The sequence below is a fragment of the Amphiprion ocellaris genome, chromosome 17 (assembly GCF_022539595.1).
Source record: "Amphiprion ocellaris isolate individual 3 ecotype Okinawa chromosome 17, ASM2253959v1, whole genome shotgun sequence".
NCBI lineage: Eukaryota > Metazoa > Chordata > Actinopteri > Pomacentridae > Amphiprion > Amphiprion ocellaris.
Window position 1 is genome coordinate 20889186 of NC_072782.1, and position 14960 is coordinate 20904145.

General features: G+C 37.7%; 1 protein-coding gene across 2 annotated transcripts; it reads left to right on the forward strand.

Moving 5' to 3' along the window:
• Positions 1–735: 735 nt before the first annotated feature.
• On the forward strand, positions 736–13591 carry ddx56 (DEAD (Asp-Glu-Ala-Asp) box helicase 56). Of its 2 annotated transcripts, none has more exons than XM_055004036.1 (14): positions 736–843; positions 3161–3322; positions 3562–3716; positions 4599–4769; positions 5539–5629; positions 6184–6425; positions 6531–6674; positions 7971–8084; positions 8163–8257; positions 8351–8424; positions 8625–8714; positions 8991–9096; positions 12461–12561; positions 13241–13591. In XM_055004036.1, the coding sequence occupies exons 1-14, from the start codon at positions 787–789 to the stop codon at positions 13322–13324; spliced, it is 1686 nt and encodes a 561-aa protein (XP_054860011.1). In that variant the 5' UTR covers positions 736–786; the 3' UTR covers positions 13325–13591. The 2 variants fall into 2 exon arrangements, with proteins under 2 accessions (XP_054860011.1, XP_054860012.1); XM_055004037.1 differs by having other exon boundaries at positions 13244–13591.
• The last annotated feature ends 1369 nt before the right edge of the window (positions 13592–14960 follow it).

Here is a 14960-nt window from a genome sequence, read left to right on the forward strand (position 1 = left end):
TTGATTTCTTTAGTTTCAGACACTGACTATTTAATCTGTGTATTTTTTTCAGAATCACTGGCTTGACCATAGCTGTTTCTTTGTTGTTGTTTTTTTTAACAGTGCATCTACCTGCTTATGGCGCATTTAAAAAATATTTACCCCCTTGGAAATTTTCCCTTTTCATTGCTTTTTGACATTGAGTCACTGTCAATTTAATTTAATGTTTTTGACAAGGATTTGCAAAAAAGATTCTTTTGTGTCAAAGTGAAAACAGATTTTTACAAAATAACACTAATTAAATAAAAATATGTGATTGCAAAGGTATTCACTCGACAAAGTCAGAATTCATCACATGAACCTTTGGACACAATTACAGTATAGAGCCTGTGTAGATAGTTCTCAGTTGTCCTTGCCCATCTGGATACACATTTTACCTTATTCTTCTGTGCAAAACTGCTTAAGCTCTGTCAGGTTGCATGGGGATCATGAGTAAACAGTCCTTTTTAAGTCTATCCACAAACTGTCAGTTGTCTCTGTTGAATTACTGGAGTCTCTTTAAACAAGGTAAATATCTGTGCAATGGTATCTATCTATCTATCTATCTATCTATCTATCTATCTATCTATCTATCTATCTATCTATCTATCTATCTATCTATCTATCTATCTATCTATCTATCTATCTATCTATCTATCTATCTATCTATCTATCTATCTAGTGTAGGTTTGTATGTAGGTAGAGCCGTGAAGGCAACAATGACGTCAAAAGAATGCGACGCACGTGTGAACGCTGTGAGGAGGAAACATGGCCGCGGAGAGGCTGCAGTTTCATGAAATGGGCTTAGACGACCGTCTGTTAAAGGTAACAACCCATTTCACAATGACACTACTGTTAAACAAACTGTCGGAATATTTTGAAGTTTCAGCTGAAGAATAAAATCCAACGAGCAGTTCGGAAACTAAATGCAGGAGTTAGCTGTTAGCTTTGCTGACTTGTCTCGTGTTATGGTGTGTACTTTCTACTGCAGTTTACATGAAACAGAACGCTTGAACTTATCTTGTTTTCTAAAATATAGTATATTTAAGGCTTTCTGTTTTAAAAGTTTACTTTTGAACCGCACAAGGGGAGCGACAGACTGTTTTATGCTGACAACACTCCATAAGTTTAAAGCAGAATCAGCTTTACTGACCAAGTATGTGAACACGTGTAGGAGTTTTACTGTGGTGTTTACTTAGCTCACAAAACACACATGATTTGATTTATTAAATTCATTTAAGCCAATCAAATCACAAGTGTTTTTGTCTGTCTCATAAATAATTGTATTTTTTAAGGCATCAACTTACTAATTATTTTCAGTACCTACTTGGGGTCATAGGTCCCTGGTGTCACAATATCCCTTATTTTGATCCTACCCTGCTGAATGGCTTTATGCCAAAATCTAGCTGTAACAGCTATATGCGGTTAATACTACTTAGTATTTAATACTACCTGATGAGGAATGAGTGGTGGAAAGCACAATACTTAAGTATAATTTAGGACATTTGTACTTTACTTGAGTATTTTCATTTTCCGTTGACTACTGCTTCTACTCCACTACAATTCAGAGACAAACACTGGCACTTCTAGACAAAATTTACTGGGGGGGTGGGGGTGGGGGTGGCAAGGTGGGGCTAGTGTTTAATCACAGGGGTCCATTAAAAAACTACAACAATGATATTTAAGTACTAAAAACCTTTATTTGACTTCATATTAAAGTCAAACAAATGTTGGTTTTTTTTGTTTTTGTTTTGTTTTTTTTTTTACAACAAATGCATCAGCTGGAATAATTTAGTTATCAGGGCCAGTATTGAAATGCGTAATATAAGTACATTTGAAATCAATCACATGTAGCAAAAGTGATTTAGTTGCCTGCCATTCAAAATCCTTCCAATAGAGAGTTTGCTTAGCAATTCTAAACCTAGCGAGACCAGACATTTACAAACTTGATTTCATTGTCAGAGTGAGGAACAACAGTAACATGGTCATGTTTGCAACAGATCACATTAAGAGGTGAAATCGTTTTGCTTCCCAAGAAAAGTAGCTCATCTTTTCTCCAAAATTTATAGCAAGTCCGAATCCCAGCAACTGCAGGCAGACCATCTTTCCACCAGGCAGACAGCACTGGAAGCAAAACTACAGTTTGGGTGCATCGCTCTGATTCATCCACATAGAGCCATATTTAGTTTTGGTTTCAGCACTAGGGCAGATCATCGTTATGAAGTGTTCAGTTTATTATTCAGTCAGCATAGGGGCCGGTGACGTTTGGACAGTGGCACTGGCCGCTATAGGCTCCCATTTAGAACCGCCACTGGAGACAAATTGCATTTCTTACTCTGCTGCATTAATTTCTAAACTTTAGCTAATTTGCAGACTTAGTTTAACAATACAGATTATAATTAATGCATTTTGATATAATTTTGATCTCTGAAGGGGATTCACTATCTGCATATGTAAGTAGTTACATAATTTTTTTACCAGATCCCTCAGTAAAGTGCTGAACACCATAATAACTATAGTTAAGTACTTTTACTTTGCTACTTTAAGTATATTTTGATGCCGGTGAATACTTTTCTACTGTTACTTTAATGTAAATGCAGAACTTTCATTTGACACACAAGATTTCTGCACTGTGGTCTTGGTACTTTTACTTAAGTACAAGATCTAAGTACTTTGTCTACCACCGTTAGCTAATTATTAGTGGTTAATTAATGCAGCTGTTCTCATTATTTCTGACTAATACTGCAATTTTTATTTACAATATAAATTTTTACATCCAAGCTTCACTGTGTAATAAATTAAAAACGTGATGGAGCACTGACACGAGACACCATCAAAACTGACTCACACAAGGAAGGAGGTATGAATTTGTAAAACAAATGCCATGACAGTTTACACCCTGGGTCAGAACCGCTGCATAATGTCCATCCTAAACTGCTGCTTTTGCAATGTGCTAACTTGATTTTTCAACACTAGCTGTTACACTTCATCTAGCAGGTGATTCTGATTGCTGATTATATTCATGTTAAATGGATGTTTATTTAACATCTGTCTGTACAGTTTGAACAAAATATCTGACTCCTTTTCTTCTTCAGCCACATTCTGCTCTGTGTGATCACTTCCTGTTCTTATCCCCACTCAGGCGGTTGCAGATCTGGGTTGGTCCCAGCCCACTCTGATTCAAGAGAAAGCCATCCCCTTGGCTCTGGAGGGGAAGGATCTTCTGGCTCGAGCCCGGACTGGATCTGGGAAAACGGCAGCATATGCTGTCCCCGTTATACAGCGCATCCTGACCTCCAAACAGGTGAGAAGAGACAGAAATGACTGTGTATGTGTGTAGGTTTCAGTAGATTGGGGGTTGATGTGTATCTGTCTTGGCATGGCTGCAGGATATAATGACACCTGACACATGACTTGATGATTATTTTATCCGTTTTGTCTTTAAAATGTCAGAAAACTTTCATGTTTTGTCCATGTGAGGCATCACTGGTCTGTTCTTTAGCACTGCTTTTTGTCCTCCTGACCAGTTATGTTTATCTTCAGAGCGTTCGTGAGCAGGACGTCAGAGCTTTAATCCTGGTACCATCCAAAGAGTTGGGTCAGCAGGTCCAGACCATGATAAGACAGTTGACCTTCTTCTGCTCGAGGGACGTCCGAGTCACTGACATCTCTGGCAAAGCTGATCTGTCAGCGCAAAGGTCAGTCTGTTTCTTAACCTCAGTAACTGCAGATAAAAGAACTCTGCAAATGTTTCAAGGACTAGAAGTATGAAATTTGATAAACAGTTTTTAGTTATAGGTCAGCGTCATGCCAATTACAGTAGACAGAAAAAAACTAAATCAGATCTGTATGAGATGCAATGAAAAAGTTCAAAAAATCTAAATACCTTATTAAATTTGGCTGCTATCCCTGCTGAAGTGGTCATTTTGTGCAATGATGCCCCAGTCCCAGGGATTCTGCAATGTATGTGATACTCCCTGAAAGTTCTTTTTTGTAAACATGTTGAGTATCATCTCTGATGAATGTTGAATCTCTTAAATTGTGACAAAACAACAACCCCTCTGAGAATATTGAACTTGCTGTGTAGTACAGTCCTGTGGTAAACTGTGGTATGCAGTTTTCAAGATACCTGTCAGGTTGGTTCTTCTGCAGATTTAGTCAGTCTCTTTGTATAATTGTGATGTTCAGATCTTACTATAAGTAGTAGCACGTTCATGCATAGCCTTAAAGGTCAAATTTAAAACGGTGTGAAAATTAAGTCTTTGAGAGAAACCAGTACTGGACTTGTTTGATGCTGTTTTTTAGAAGAAGGGATTGTCCTTGCAGCAGCATTTCTAAGAAAATTGCAGGTGATTCTTCTTCTCATACTTAAAGATGGTTCTTTATAACTCTGGCTGGATGTTTGTCCAGCTGCAAAATAAACCTATGAATCTAATGATGTTGATAAGACTCTAAATACCTGAATTGCCTCAAAATGTTGCACAGTCCTGTGCATATTTAATGTTCTTACATCACCAGAGTGTAGATGTGAAGTTTATAGTTAATTGTCATGTATTGGTTTGTGTGTGTTTGGTGGACAGACCCATCTTAATGGAGAAACCTGACGTGGTGGTGGGGACGCCATCCCGTGTGCTCGCCCACCTCAACGCCCAGAACCTGGTCCTGCACTCCTCCCTGGAGATGCTGGTGGTGGACGAGGCTGACCTGCTCTTCTCTTTTGGCTTTGAGGCTGACTTGAAGAACTTGTTGTGGTGAGAACGTACAGATTTTTATCAGAAGTGATTCACTTCCTCCATGCAGCTGTTTGTTTGAGTTATAAAGAATTTCACCTGGAAGATCATTGTTACTCCGCCAAGGAATGTGGGGGTGTTACGTGACGATTGGCGTTGGTTTGTCTGTCTGTCTGTGCACAACATTATTCAAAAACGGACTAACAGATTTGGATGAAATATTCACAGTAAGTCAGAAATGACACAAGGACCAAGTGATTAGATTTTAGCAGTGATGCGGCTTATAGTCTGGATCCACAGATTTGTTAAAGATTTCTGTATCATTGTGAGATAGCGGCACAGCGTCACTGTAACTATGACAACAAGTGAACACTACGTCAGCTGTCTGTTGATGATCACATGATTGTGATCCTACTACAGATCCACCGCTGTTGACCACAAATTGTTTAAAGATTTCATCTGTCGGAAATCATATGACTGGCCGTAAACACAAGAAAAGCTTCGTCAGTTTAGATAGAAACATCTCATCAAATGTAAAATATGATAAAATGTGATGAAATCTGCATCAGGACTCGGACCGCAGTCCACCAGTCAGTGACCTAGTAGTGGTCTAGTAATGTAGTGGATTAAACGGAGCCTCAATTCAGAGAATTTTGCCTCGAGGCATTTTTGTAATCGTGTTACTCCAATAACTCGAGGAATCGTTTCAGCCCTATGTGTTAGTGTGACTCATTGTGAAATTAATGAATGTTTCATTAATTTGTGCAAAATATTTGTGGTGTTTTAACAGCCATTTACCGAAGATCTACCAGTCTTTCCTGATGTCGGCTACTCTCTCTGAGGATGTCCAGGCCCTAAAGGAGCTGCTGCTGCACAACCCTGTAAAGTCATTGCACACTCACAGTCCCAGAAAGGTTTTCTCTATGTTATGTAATGTTCATATGTTTCATGGTCTTAGTTTAAAAGTGCTGTTAACCATGTTGTGTGGTTCTGTCCTAGTTAAAAGTATTTTGGGGAGATGTGATTGTAAAAATGAAGTACGAGTCAACTTTTTTTTGGACTTAAGTTGTATACCCCTGGGTCAACACAGAGAAAATAAATAGTAAAAGGAGATGAGTTTGTATTAAGAATATTAAGGGTGAGCAGTTTGAAAGTAGTGATGGCAGAAAACATGCCCACAACTGTTGAAATGTGTGGAAATCTTTGAATAATAGGATGAAAGAGATAAATGAAATGACTAAAATATGTTGTTAAATAATATAGTGTAGCGCATTTGTCATTAATTGGAAAACATAAAATATATTTGAACATGTATTCGTAATTTGCCTGTGTCTGTAAAGTTAACAGCACAGTAGAGGTGCCGGACGTCTGTAGTAACAGAAGTTGCACAGCTGTGTTTGGTTTTGTCCTCACACCTGAATCTGTGTGTCCTCAGGTGGTCCTGAAGCTGCAGGGCTCTCAGCTCCCCGACAGCAGCCAGCTGCAGCAGTACAGCATCAAATGTGAGGAGGAGGACAAATTCCTGCTGATCTACACGCTGCTGAAGCTGCAGCTGCTTCAGGGAAAGACACTGGTGTTTGTGGGAGCCGTGGACCGATGCTACAGACTCAAACTGTTTCTGGAACAGTTTGGGATCCCTGCCTGCGTCCTCAACTCCGAGCTGCCCGTCCAGTCCAGGTGAGGGAAACATAGTGGACTGCACAGAGGTGTCTCAACTCTCGTATATGGCGGTTATGCTGCTGTACTGTCTTCATGTCTGTGTTTACTCTCACTCTGCTGCAGGTGTCACATCATCACCCAGTTCAATCAGGGTTTTTACGACTACATCATCGCCACGGATGAGCAGAGTTTGGCCGACCCCGCTGCTGCTGCTGCACAGACGACAGCAGGCAAAGAGAAGAAGAAGAACACAGAGAAAGGGGGAAAGTAAGTCACGTTACTGATATTTAACACTCAGCAGCTGCACCTTCAGATTCTGACAAATAAAGAACATCACTTATCAGGACTTATCCGCTGGAAATGATACAAGGAACAATTGATTAATTTGTGGGGGTGTTTCCGAGTCCCATCAGTACCCATCGCCTGTTATATATTTAGGTCAGGCGATTCGGTATCCGTACATAACGTACATATGCATAACACATGCCTGTGCTCAGTGCAAGGTCATTTTGATTGTGGATACATCTATATTAAATGCTCACATTCTATGTTGCTATGATTTCTGATCATCAATAACTAATAAACAAATGCTGAATTTCTGACAATGCCATATGGGGGAATGAACAGCCTTGGTGGAGTACTGCGCTCTCTGAGTGCTTTTCTTGTTCATAATGGAACACAAAGCAAGAAAATTCTTTTGGTCCTATCAAACAGTTTCCACAATGATCATGAGAATTAATTTACCACTAAAGTCTTGCTCACATAAGCACATTAGACTACTACTAAGGCAATATCCACTAGAAAAATCCCACTATCCCAGCAGATCTATGTATTTGGTCAGGGTTACATTAACCTGATCATCATAATCTAATGCAGTGATAATTCCCAAAGAACTGACACAACACTACATAAGAAGTCTCCTCCAAACCATAGGCTGTCTAGCAATACTTTTGTGGTACAACTTGTCCTATCTGCTCAACAAAAATAACTTTCTCATAGTTTCTCTGACCAAACATTACATGGTGTGAAGTATTCTCTATGTTTTATTTTGTGTTGTGACATGCAGCTACATTTGGTTCAGAAAATATCACTAGTGAACTTCTGCATTATTAACTTTGTTTTTTGTCAATGTGTGCTCAAAGCTTTTCAGAGATGGCTTGATCTACTTATCCAATATTATGAATCAACGTCATGATGAAACAGTGAAAAATCGTTTGTCTTCAGTAGGTTCTGAGATATTGACGTTGAAAAGATCCAACTGGACATCATTTTAAAGCTCAAAGCTTCACGATTTATACTTTGTAAACTGTTTTCAGAAACAGTTTCTCACTTTGTAAAAAAGAGTCTGTACACAAGAAATATCACTTTCTTACCTTTTATTCTGTCTGTAGAGGCATCAACTTGTACAACTTTGGCTTTAACTGTTTGTGTGAACATACCACACATCTGTTTATTGGCAGGCAATTATAGTCCTGCCAGCAGATATTAGATGAAATCGTCAGACTTTTACAGACTTTGCTCACTTGTTAATGACATTTTTATTTCCGAATTGTCTTTTTAAAGGGCAAAAGGTAAGGAGTACGGAGTCTCCAGAGGTGTGGACTTCCAAAATGTCTCCAATGTCATCAACTTTGATTTCCCTGCAACTGTAGAATCCTACATTCATCGAGTTGGAAGGTAAGTGTGACACTCTGAGGTATGATTTATTCTTTGATAATGATCAAACTCTGACAGTCACTTTGTCTGACTTTTTAGAACAGCGAGAGCAGACAATCCTGGGACCGCTCTGTCCTTCATCTCCCACACAGAGCTCGATCTGCTGTCGGAGGTGGAGGAGGCGCTCACAGGAGGTAACAATGATTTCTTTTACTGGCTTTGATTTGCTCTGGTCTTTGATATGGGACATCCCCAGGTATTTATAACAGTGTGTTTACTTCTGTTAGATAATGCTGAGTCTGTCCTGAAACCTTATGAGTTTAAGATGAAAGAGATTGAAGGCTTCAGGTACAGGTGCAGGGTGAGTATCCTCTTCATGTTTGGAAGATCAGATTCAAATCTGAAACTATTTTTTTCAGTTCAGTTATTATTTCAGTTCTCTAGTTCTACATAAGAAAAGATATTAACACACAATGCCTTAAAATGGGCATAAGTTAATTTTTCAATTTTTTGTGTCCTCTTAAAATTTCATGTCAGCACTGATGTTCTGTTTGTGTGTAGGATGCAATGCGTTCAGTGACAAAGCAGGCAGTGAGAGAAGCACGACTGAAGGAGATCAAACAGGAGCTGCTTAACTCGGAGAAACTGAAGGTCAGAGGTGCTCGATGTTCTTAAAAGATAGTGTTTGGGGAGCCCAGATAGCTCAGCTGGCTGAGTGGCCGACCCATAAACAGGGGCTATAGTCCCCAACGCAGCGGTCATGGGTTCGAATCCATTTACTGTTTGTCATTCCCTCACTCTTCTACCCATATTTCCTGTCTCCTCTCCACTGTCCTATATAGTAAAGACAAAAAGGACAAAAACATAACTTAAAATCAAAAAGATGGTGTTTGGACGGTTCTGATTGAATGTTTTTTGCTCACTCAGACGTATTTTGACGACAATCCCAGAGATCTGCAGCTGCTCCGACACGACAAAGACCTCCATCCTGCTGTGGTTAAACCTCACTTGAAGAACATACCTGAGTATCTCGGTGAGACGCAAACACACGCAGTCATCAAAACTCTCACTTAAGTAAAAGTATTACTGTAGTATAGAAAATTAGTTGCAAGTCAATTCATGCATTTAATTTGTCCCTAAAGTTAAAGTATATCAATGCTAACATTAAAATACAGCTAAAGTGCTTAATATGCAGGTGCTCCTTTTCAGAATAAAGTGTGTTATATTACTGGGTTATAATTATTGATCCGCTTCACAGCAATGTTGACACTATTAAAGATGAAGGTAATTTTATTTACCGTATATACTGGGAATTTACCCCGTTTTATTTTAAAGTGTGCCTCATAAGTTAGTAGTTGATTGTAATCATTTAAGTCTGCAAAGTGACTAATACTAATAGTAACTAATAGCTGAAGTTATCAGTAAATGTGGTGCAGTCGAAAGTAACATTTTTCTTTGAACTGCTGTGCAGTAAAGGTAAAAAGTTGAAAAAAATGTTTGTGTGTATATATGGCAAGGGACCACAGTGTGTGTGTATATATGCATATATATATATATATATATATATATATATATATATATATATTAGGGGACTTTAATGCGTAAATTTTGATTAATTACTTACAGTGAAAATAACGCGTTAAAAATAATAATAATAACGTGATTACTTGCGCCCTCCTCAGTTCCCTCATTTCTGGCACACCAGTAACTTTGATGAACACTCCAGCCCAGTAGGTGGCGGTAATGACCCGAAAGCCTGTTTGTAGCCATGAAGAAGAAGCACAGGACGCACTGAGTGAAGTCAGGCACTGGTGAACAGTGAAGGAAGACGAGATTGAGCTTGTTGGGCAGAAAGTTTTCTTTTAAAAATCTTCCCGATGGCAGCTTGGATAAAAGCCTGGTTGTGTGCAAATTGTACAACAAAGAGTTTTCTGATCACTGTGTTACTTCAAGCCAACGGTATCACCTCAATGTAAAACATGTTGCTGCTAGCACCAGAGCTAACGTTAGCTGGCGAGTCATGCTAACGGCTAACGGTGTAGCCATCCCATAATAGACCACTTTTCTAGACAGTGCTTGAGTTTACAGAAAGTCTTAAAATGTTGAATAAAATCGCTATAATTGCACTTAGATTTGCAGTAATCTGTGAATGTAGCAGACAGATGAAAAATGCAGATAAATAGAAATGAAACATTTTTGTGGTTTAAGTTTTTACTCCATTGAGGCTCTGCCTCCTTGGAGGAGGAATAACCTAAACAACAAAGATATCTCTTTTAAAAACTTAATTATAAACTTTTTGTTTATAAAAAATTACATAAATAAAAATTGATATTCCTATAAAAAGAACCATCAAAATGACACCATTTATCTGACCCAGAAAAGATAAAAACAGAATGAATCTCTGGATTTTCAACTTTCTGAAGCTTCTTGAACTACTTATGCTGATTTTATGTGCCATACAGTGGAAAAAAACAACTAAATTCAGGCTTTAAGTCATCAAAATCACTTTTTTCTATATGTCCCATTTTCCTTTTTTTTTTTTTTTTTTACATAAATTTCAAATTATAAACACATATATGTCTATTCATTGATTCAACTGTCAACCGCAATTTTATTTGAATTGAAAAACTTCACTTATTGTGTCAAATATTGGTATTTGACAAAACTGCAATTAATTGTAATTAATTAATTACAAAGCCTGTAATTAATTAGATTAATTTTTTTAAACCGCGACCCACCACTAATATATATATAAATATATATACATACACATACATACATATATATACACGTACACATACATATACATATATACACGTACATACATATATATATACACGTACATATATATATACATGTACCCATATATTTTTATATATATATATATATATATATAAATATTATATATATATATATATATATATATATATATATATATAAAAAATATTTTATTTTATATATATATATATATATATATATATATATATATATATATATATATATATAAATATTATATATATATATATATATATATATATATATATATATATATATATATATATATATATATATGCATATATACAAACACTGTGGTCCCTTGCCATATCGCGGTTCACTTTTTGCAATCTCACCATATCGCGGATTTTTTAATTACATTCGGTATCATGGATTTTTCCACTATATCATGGGATTTTGCGGTATATAGGTATATTTATATATTTATTATTGTGGCGAGCTGCGTTGGAGAGCGACACTTGAAAAAGGATAGCTGCTTTTTATGCACTCCGCAATTGGCAGATACTTTTATTTTGACACATACTGAGAGTGACACTAGATAATGTGGCAAGAAGTCATCTAACACACTACACTTCACACTCACAGTCTGACAGCATAACACTGAACCAAACTAACTAGGCTGACTAAACCACAAAAACACAAACTTTAATAACACTGTAACACTAACATAAACCAAAACTATGACATTTAAACCCCCAATGCCCCGAACTCTCATGGTGCATTGCAGCACAACAGTTCAATCATAGCGACCGACTCACATTATTTTAATTATTTTTGCGGTAAAATAAGCATTTTCTAGCCTAAAAAATTGAAAACAATAAAAAAAAAAAAAATTTATATATATATAAAAATAATAATTAAAACATATTTAAAGAATATTTTATCGAAATAAAATGCGCAGCCTACAGCTAGATGCTGATTGGCTCAGCGATCGTACCATCAGTCTCCTCTGTTTCCTGTGTATAGCAGTATTCAGCATTTGGCCATGTCCATTTCACATAAATGTCTGATCGCTTCATATAGTGTTGCTCTTTGGTGTGTGGGAAAGGTTTATAAAGCCTTAAAATATATATAAATAATAAAATAAATATGGTTACTACTTCGCGGATTTTTGTCTATCATGAGGGGGTCTGGAACGTAACCCCCGCAATAGACGAGTTACCACTGTACATATATATTGTTGATTGCTCGTCTGTGGAGTCTGCTCGAGTAGATATCACTCAATTTTTGGAGTGGGGAGCCGACAATCTACTGAGCCACCTTGACGATGCGCTGCAGGCCCTTTTTTTCACCTGTAAGTCAGGATACTCTCTATTATACGACAGTAAAATAGGCAGGGTGCTTAGTGCTGCTTGCCTACCTTCCTTGTATCTACTCCCAGATGTATGTCACTTTGGATAAAAGCGTCTGCTAAATGAAATTGTAATTGTAACATACAATAGGGTTTCAGTGGGGGGTCCAACAACATTTTTTGTCTCTCAGGAAGTTGATCTAGCCATATGTACACAGATTTGTTCACACAGCATGAACAAAGCCAGGGCTGAGCTTCTCATGTAATGACATGACTAAAGATGTCTATTACTTTTATTACTGTCCTGCAGTTCCTCAGACACTGAAAAGTGTGGTGCATCCACTGTCAAGCAGGAGGAAGAAGAGGAGGGAAAAATCCAATCCAATAGGAATCAGCAAGACCAGTTTCAAGGTGGGGCTCTGTTTAGATTGACAGAATGACAACTAACTGTGGAACACTTCCGTGCTCTCTGATGTGGAACTAGAGAAGAGTCTAATGGTGCCAAATCAGGTTATATAAACTGTTTAGATTTTTTTGCTTTACAAGAAGCTCAAGCAAGGCTATAGCATCACTTTAAGCAAACTGATAAAATTACAATTCTCCTACCTTTGATAGAAAACGAAAACATCTCCATTTGCTTGGGATCCAAAAATGAATGTTACAATAGAACTATATAGAACGAGAGCTGCAAAAAGAGATATTAATTTGGGTCAAATGTAAATAAATTTCTTTCGGAATTAATTAAACAAAATCAGATATTTTAAGGCGTCACCGTGGAAGATATTTTCTAACTTCTGTATTTCAAAAAGTTAAATAGTCCAGAAAATGAATTAGTAATGTAAATAGTGATAAATTGCAGCCTGTATATCTACTAATCAACTGTCAAATTTAGTTTTTCAAGTCTGTTCAATACATTTCACGTGTTTCCCTAAATATTATAGGTTCCTTCTACTCTTACCAGTTTTTTATGAAATTCAATCTGTTTCAAGGCATTTTATTGCAAGTTTAAAGTGCATATTAAAGCAAAAATATCCAGGAAAAGTGGATGTTTGACAATAATATGACCTCAAACATATTTCTTCTCTGGTAGAAGAACATCAAGGGGAAGAACCCACTGAAGAGTTTCCGTTACACCAGAGGCAAAAACATAAAAGGCAAAGCGGGCAAGTCATAGAAATAGAGTCATGGAGGACGCCTGAACCAGTCCTTGATGTTCCACCTGTGCAGACACTCACCTGGTCGGGTCTCCACTGTTGGAACAGGTGAGACAGATACAGACTGTATGGAGCTGATGAAGCTAGAAGGACTGCGGACAAAATGGACTTAAGAAAATGCACATTCAAAAACTATAAACCCATTATTGTATGTGTTATCTCATTTTTAAAACGTCCGTTCTGCTAAACTGAAAATGTTTCTTAAAATAAAATCCTTTAACACAGCATTTGTGCTGTAGTTGTGGTGGGTCAAATATAGAAAGCTACCGTGATTTTCAGCTGGTACAATCTTCACCACTGAAGAGCAAAGTTGTGTGTACGCATAAATTGTCATTCCTGTGATGTGTCATTGCATTTGCAGAGTATGGCTTGGCATGTTAGCAGTGCTAGCATGAGCTGTTTTCTTTCCATGCAGATGTCTGTCCTCAATGTGGTCAGACACATTGCTCTGGTCGCGTGGTAATGTGCCATTTGATCTTATATACAACCTTATTTTCATTTTCTAGAACAAAATATTGCCAAACCGCGCTGTTATCTACCATACTTTATTCCCTGCTGGATTACAACATCCGGGCAGTAGTGAGAGGACAGGCCCTGGCTAAAGGTGGTTGACTGTGTAACATCTTAGATGCAGCAGTTTACAATTGCTGTATAGTAATAAACTATTATTAATTAGTTACAGTGACTAGTGTTTCTGTAGGGATGTCCTGATCCATTCTCAAAGATTGGTGTCAGGGCTGATCAAGGCATTTCTTAACTGATCGGTCTCACCACAAGCTTTAAGCCTGATTCTACGTTTAAGTCACATGTTGTAAAGCGAGAGAGCGCGCCATTATTCTTCTTCATCAGCTTTGATTTGTGGTTTACAAACCAGCATAAAAAGTTTGGGACTGGGAATGGAAGGAGAGCACAATATAGGGTAGCTAAAATGTCTTTCGTATGGAAATATTTTTAGCTGGAAAACAAAAGCACTCCAACAGCTGTATTCAGTACTACCAGTTACTCCCAGAGAAGGAAACTGAATCCATTGTGCTGGATGAGCAGCCATCACTGTGGTGGAGAATACAGGTTCTCTGTCTTTTGGAGCTTTTGGAGCCACAGTACACCTGACCCTGTCCACACTCAAGACATTGTGGGTTAAAATGTTAAATAATTTGGTAGTCCAGTCATGTACATCCCCATTCATTTGCTGGCTTTCAACATCACATTTTTCTGCGCATCTTTTTTAGTATCTCATATGACACAAGAAAAGCACTGAGAGAGCGCAGTACTCCACCAAGGCTGCTCAGTCGTCTGTTTTCCAGCGGATGAAATCTTTAAAAAATTCATGGTCCGCAGCGGTCGATTTGTAGTAGGATCACAATTGTGATCGTCGGCAGGCAACTGACGTGGTGTTCAATTGTAGTCATAGTCACAGTGATGCTGTGCCGCTATCTCACAATGATACAGAAATCTGTGGATCCAGACTATAAGCCACATCACTGCAAAAATCTAATCACTTGGTCCTTGTCCTTCTGACCTTCCCTGAAAATTTTATCAAAATCCATTTGTTTTTGAGTACCGCGTTCCTTGGCAGAGTAAAAAACATCCGTAATT

Coding starts and splice junctions, on each gene's coding strand:
- ddx56 (XM_055004036.1), top strand. CDS start 787: ATGGCCGCGGAGAGGCTGCAGTTTCATGAAATGGGCTTAGACGACCGT. Junction 4,770..5,538: donor GACTTGAAGAACTTGTTGTG/GTGAGAACGTAC, acceptor GTGTTTTAACAG/CCATTTACCGAAGATCTACC. Junction 5,630..6,183: donor AGCTGCTGCTGCACAACCCT/GTAAAGTCATTG, acceptor GTGTGTCCTCAG/GTGGTCCTGAAGCTGCAGGG.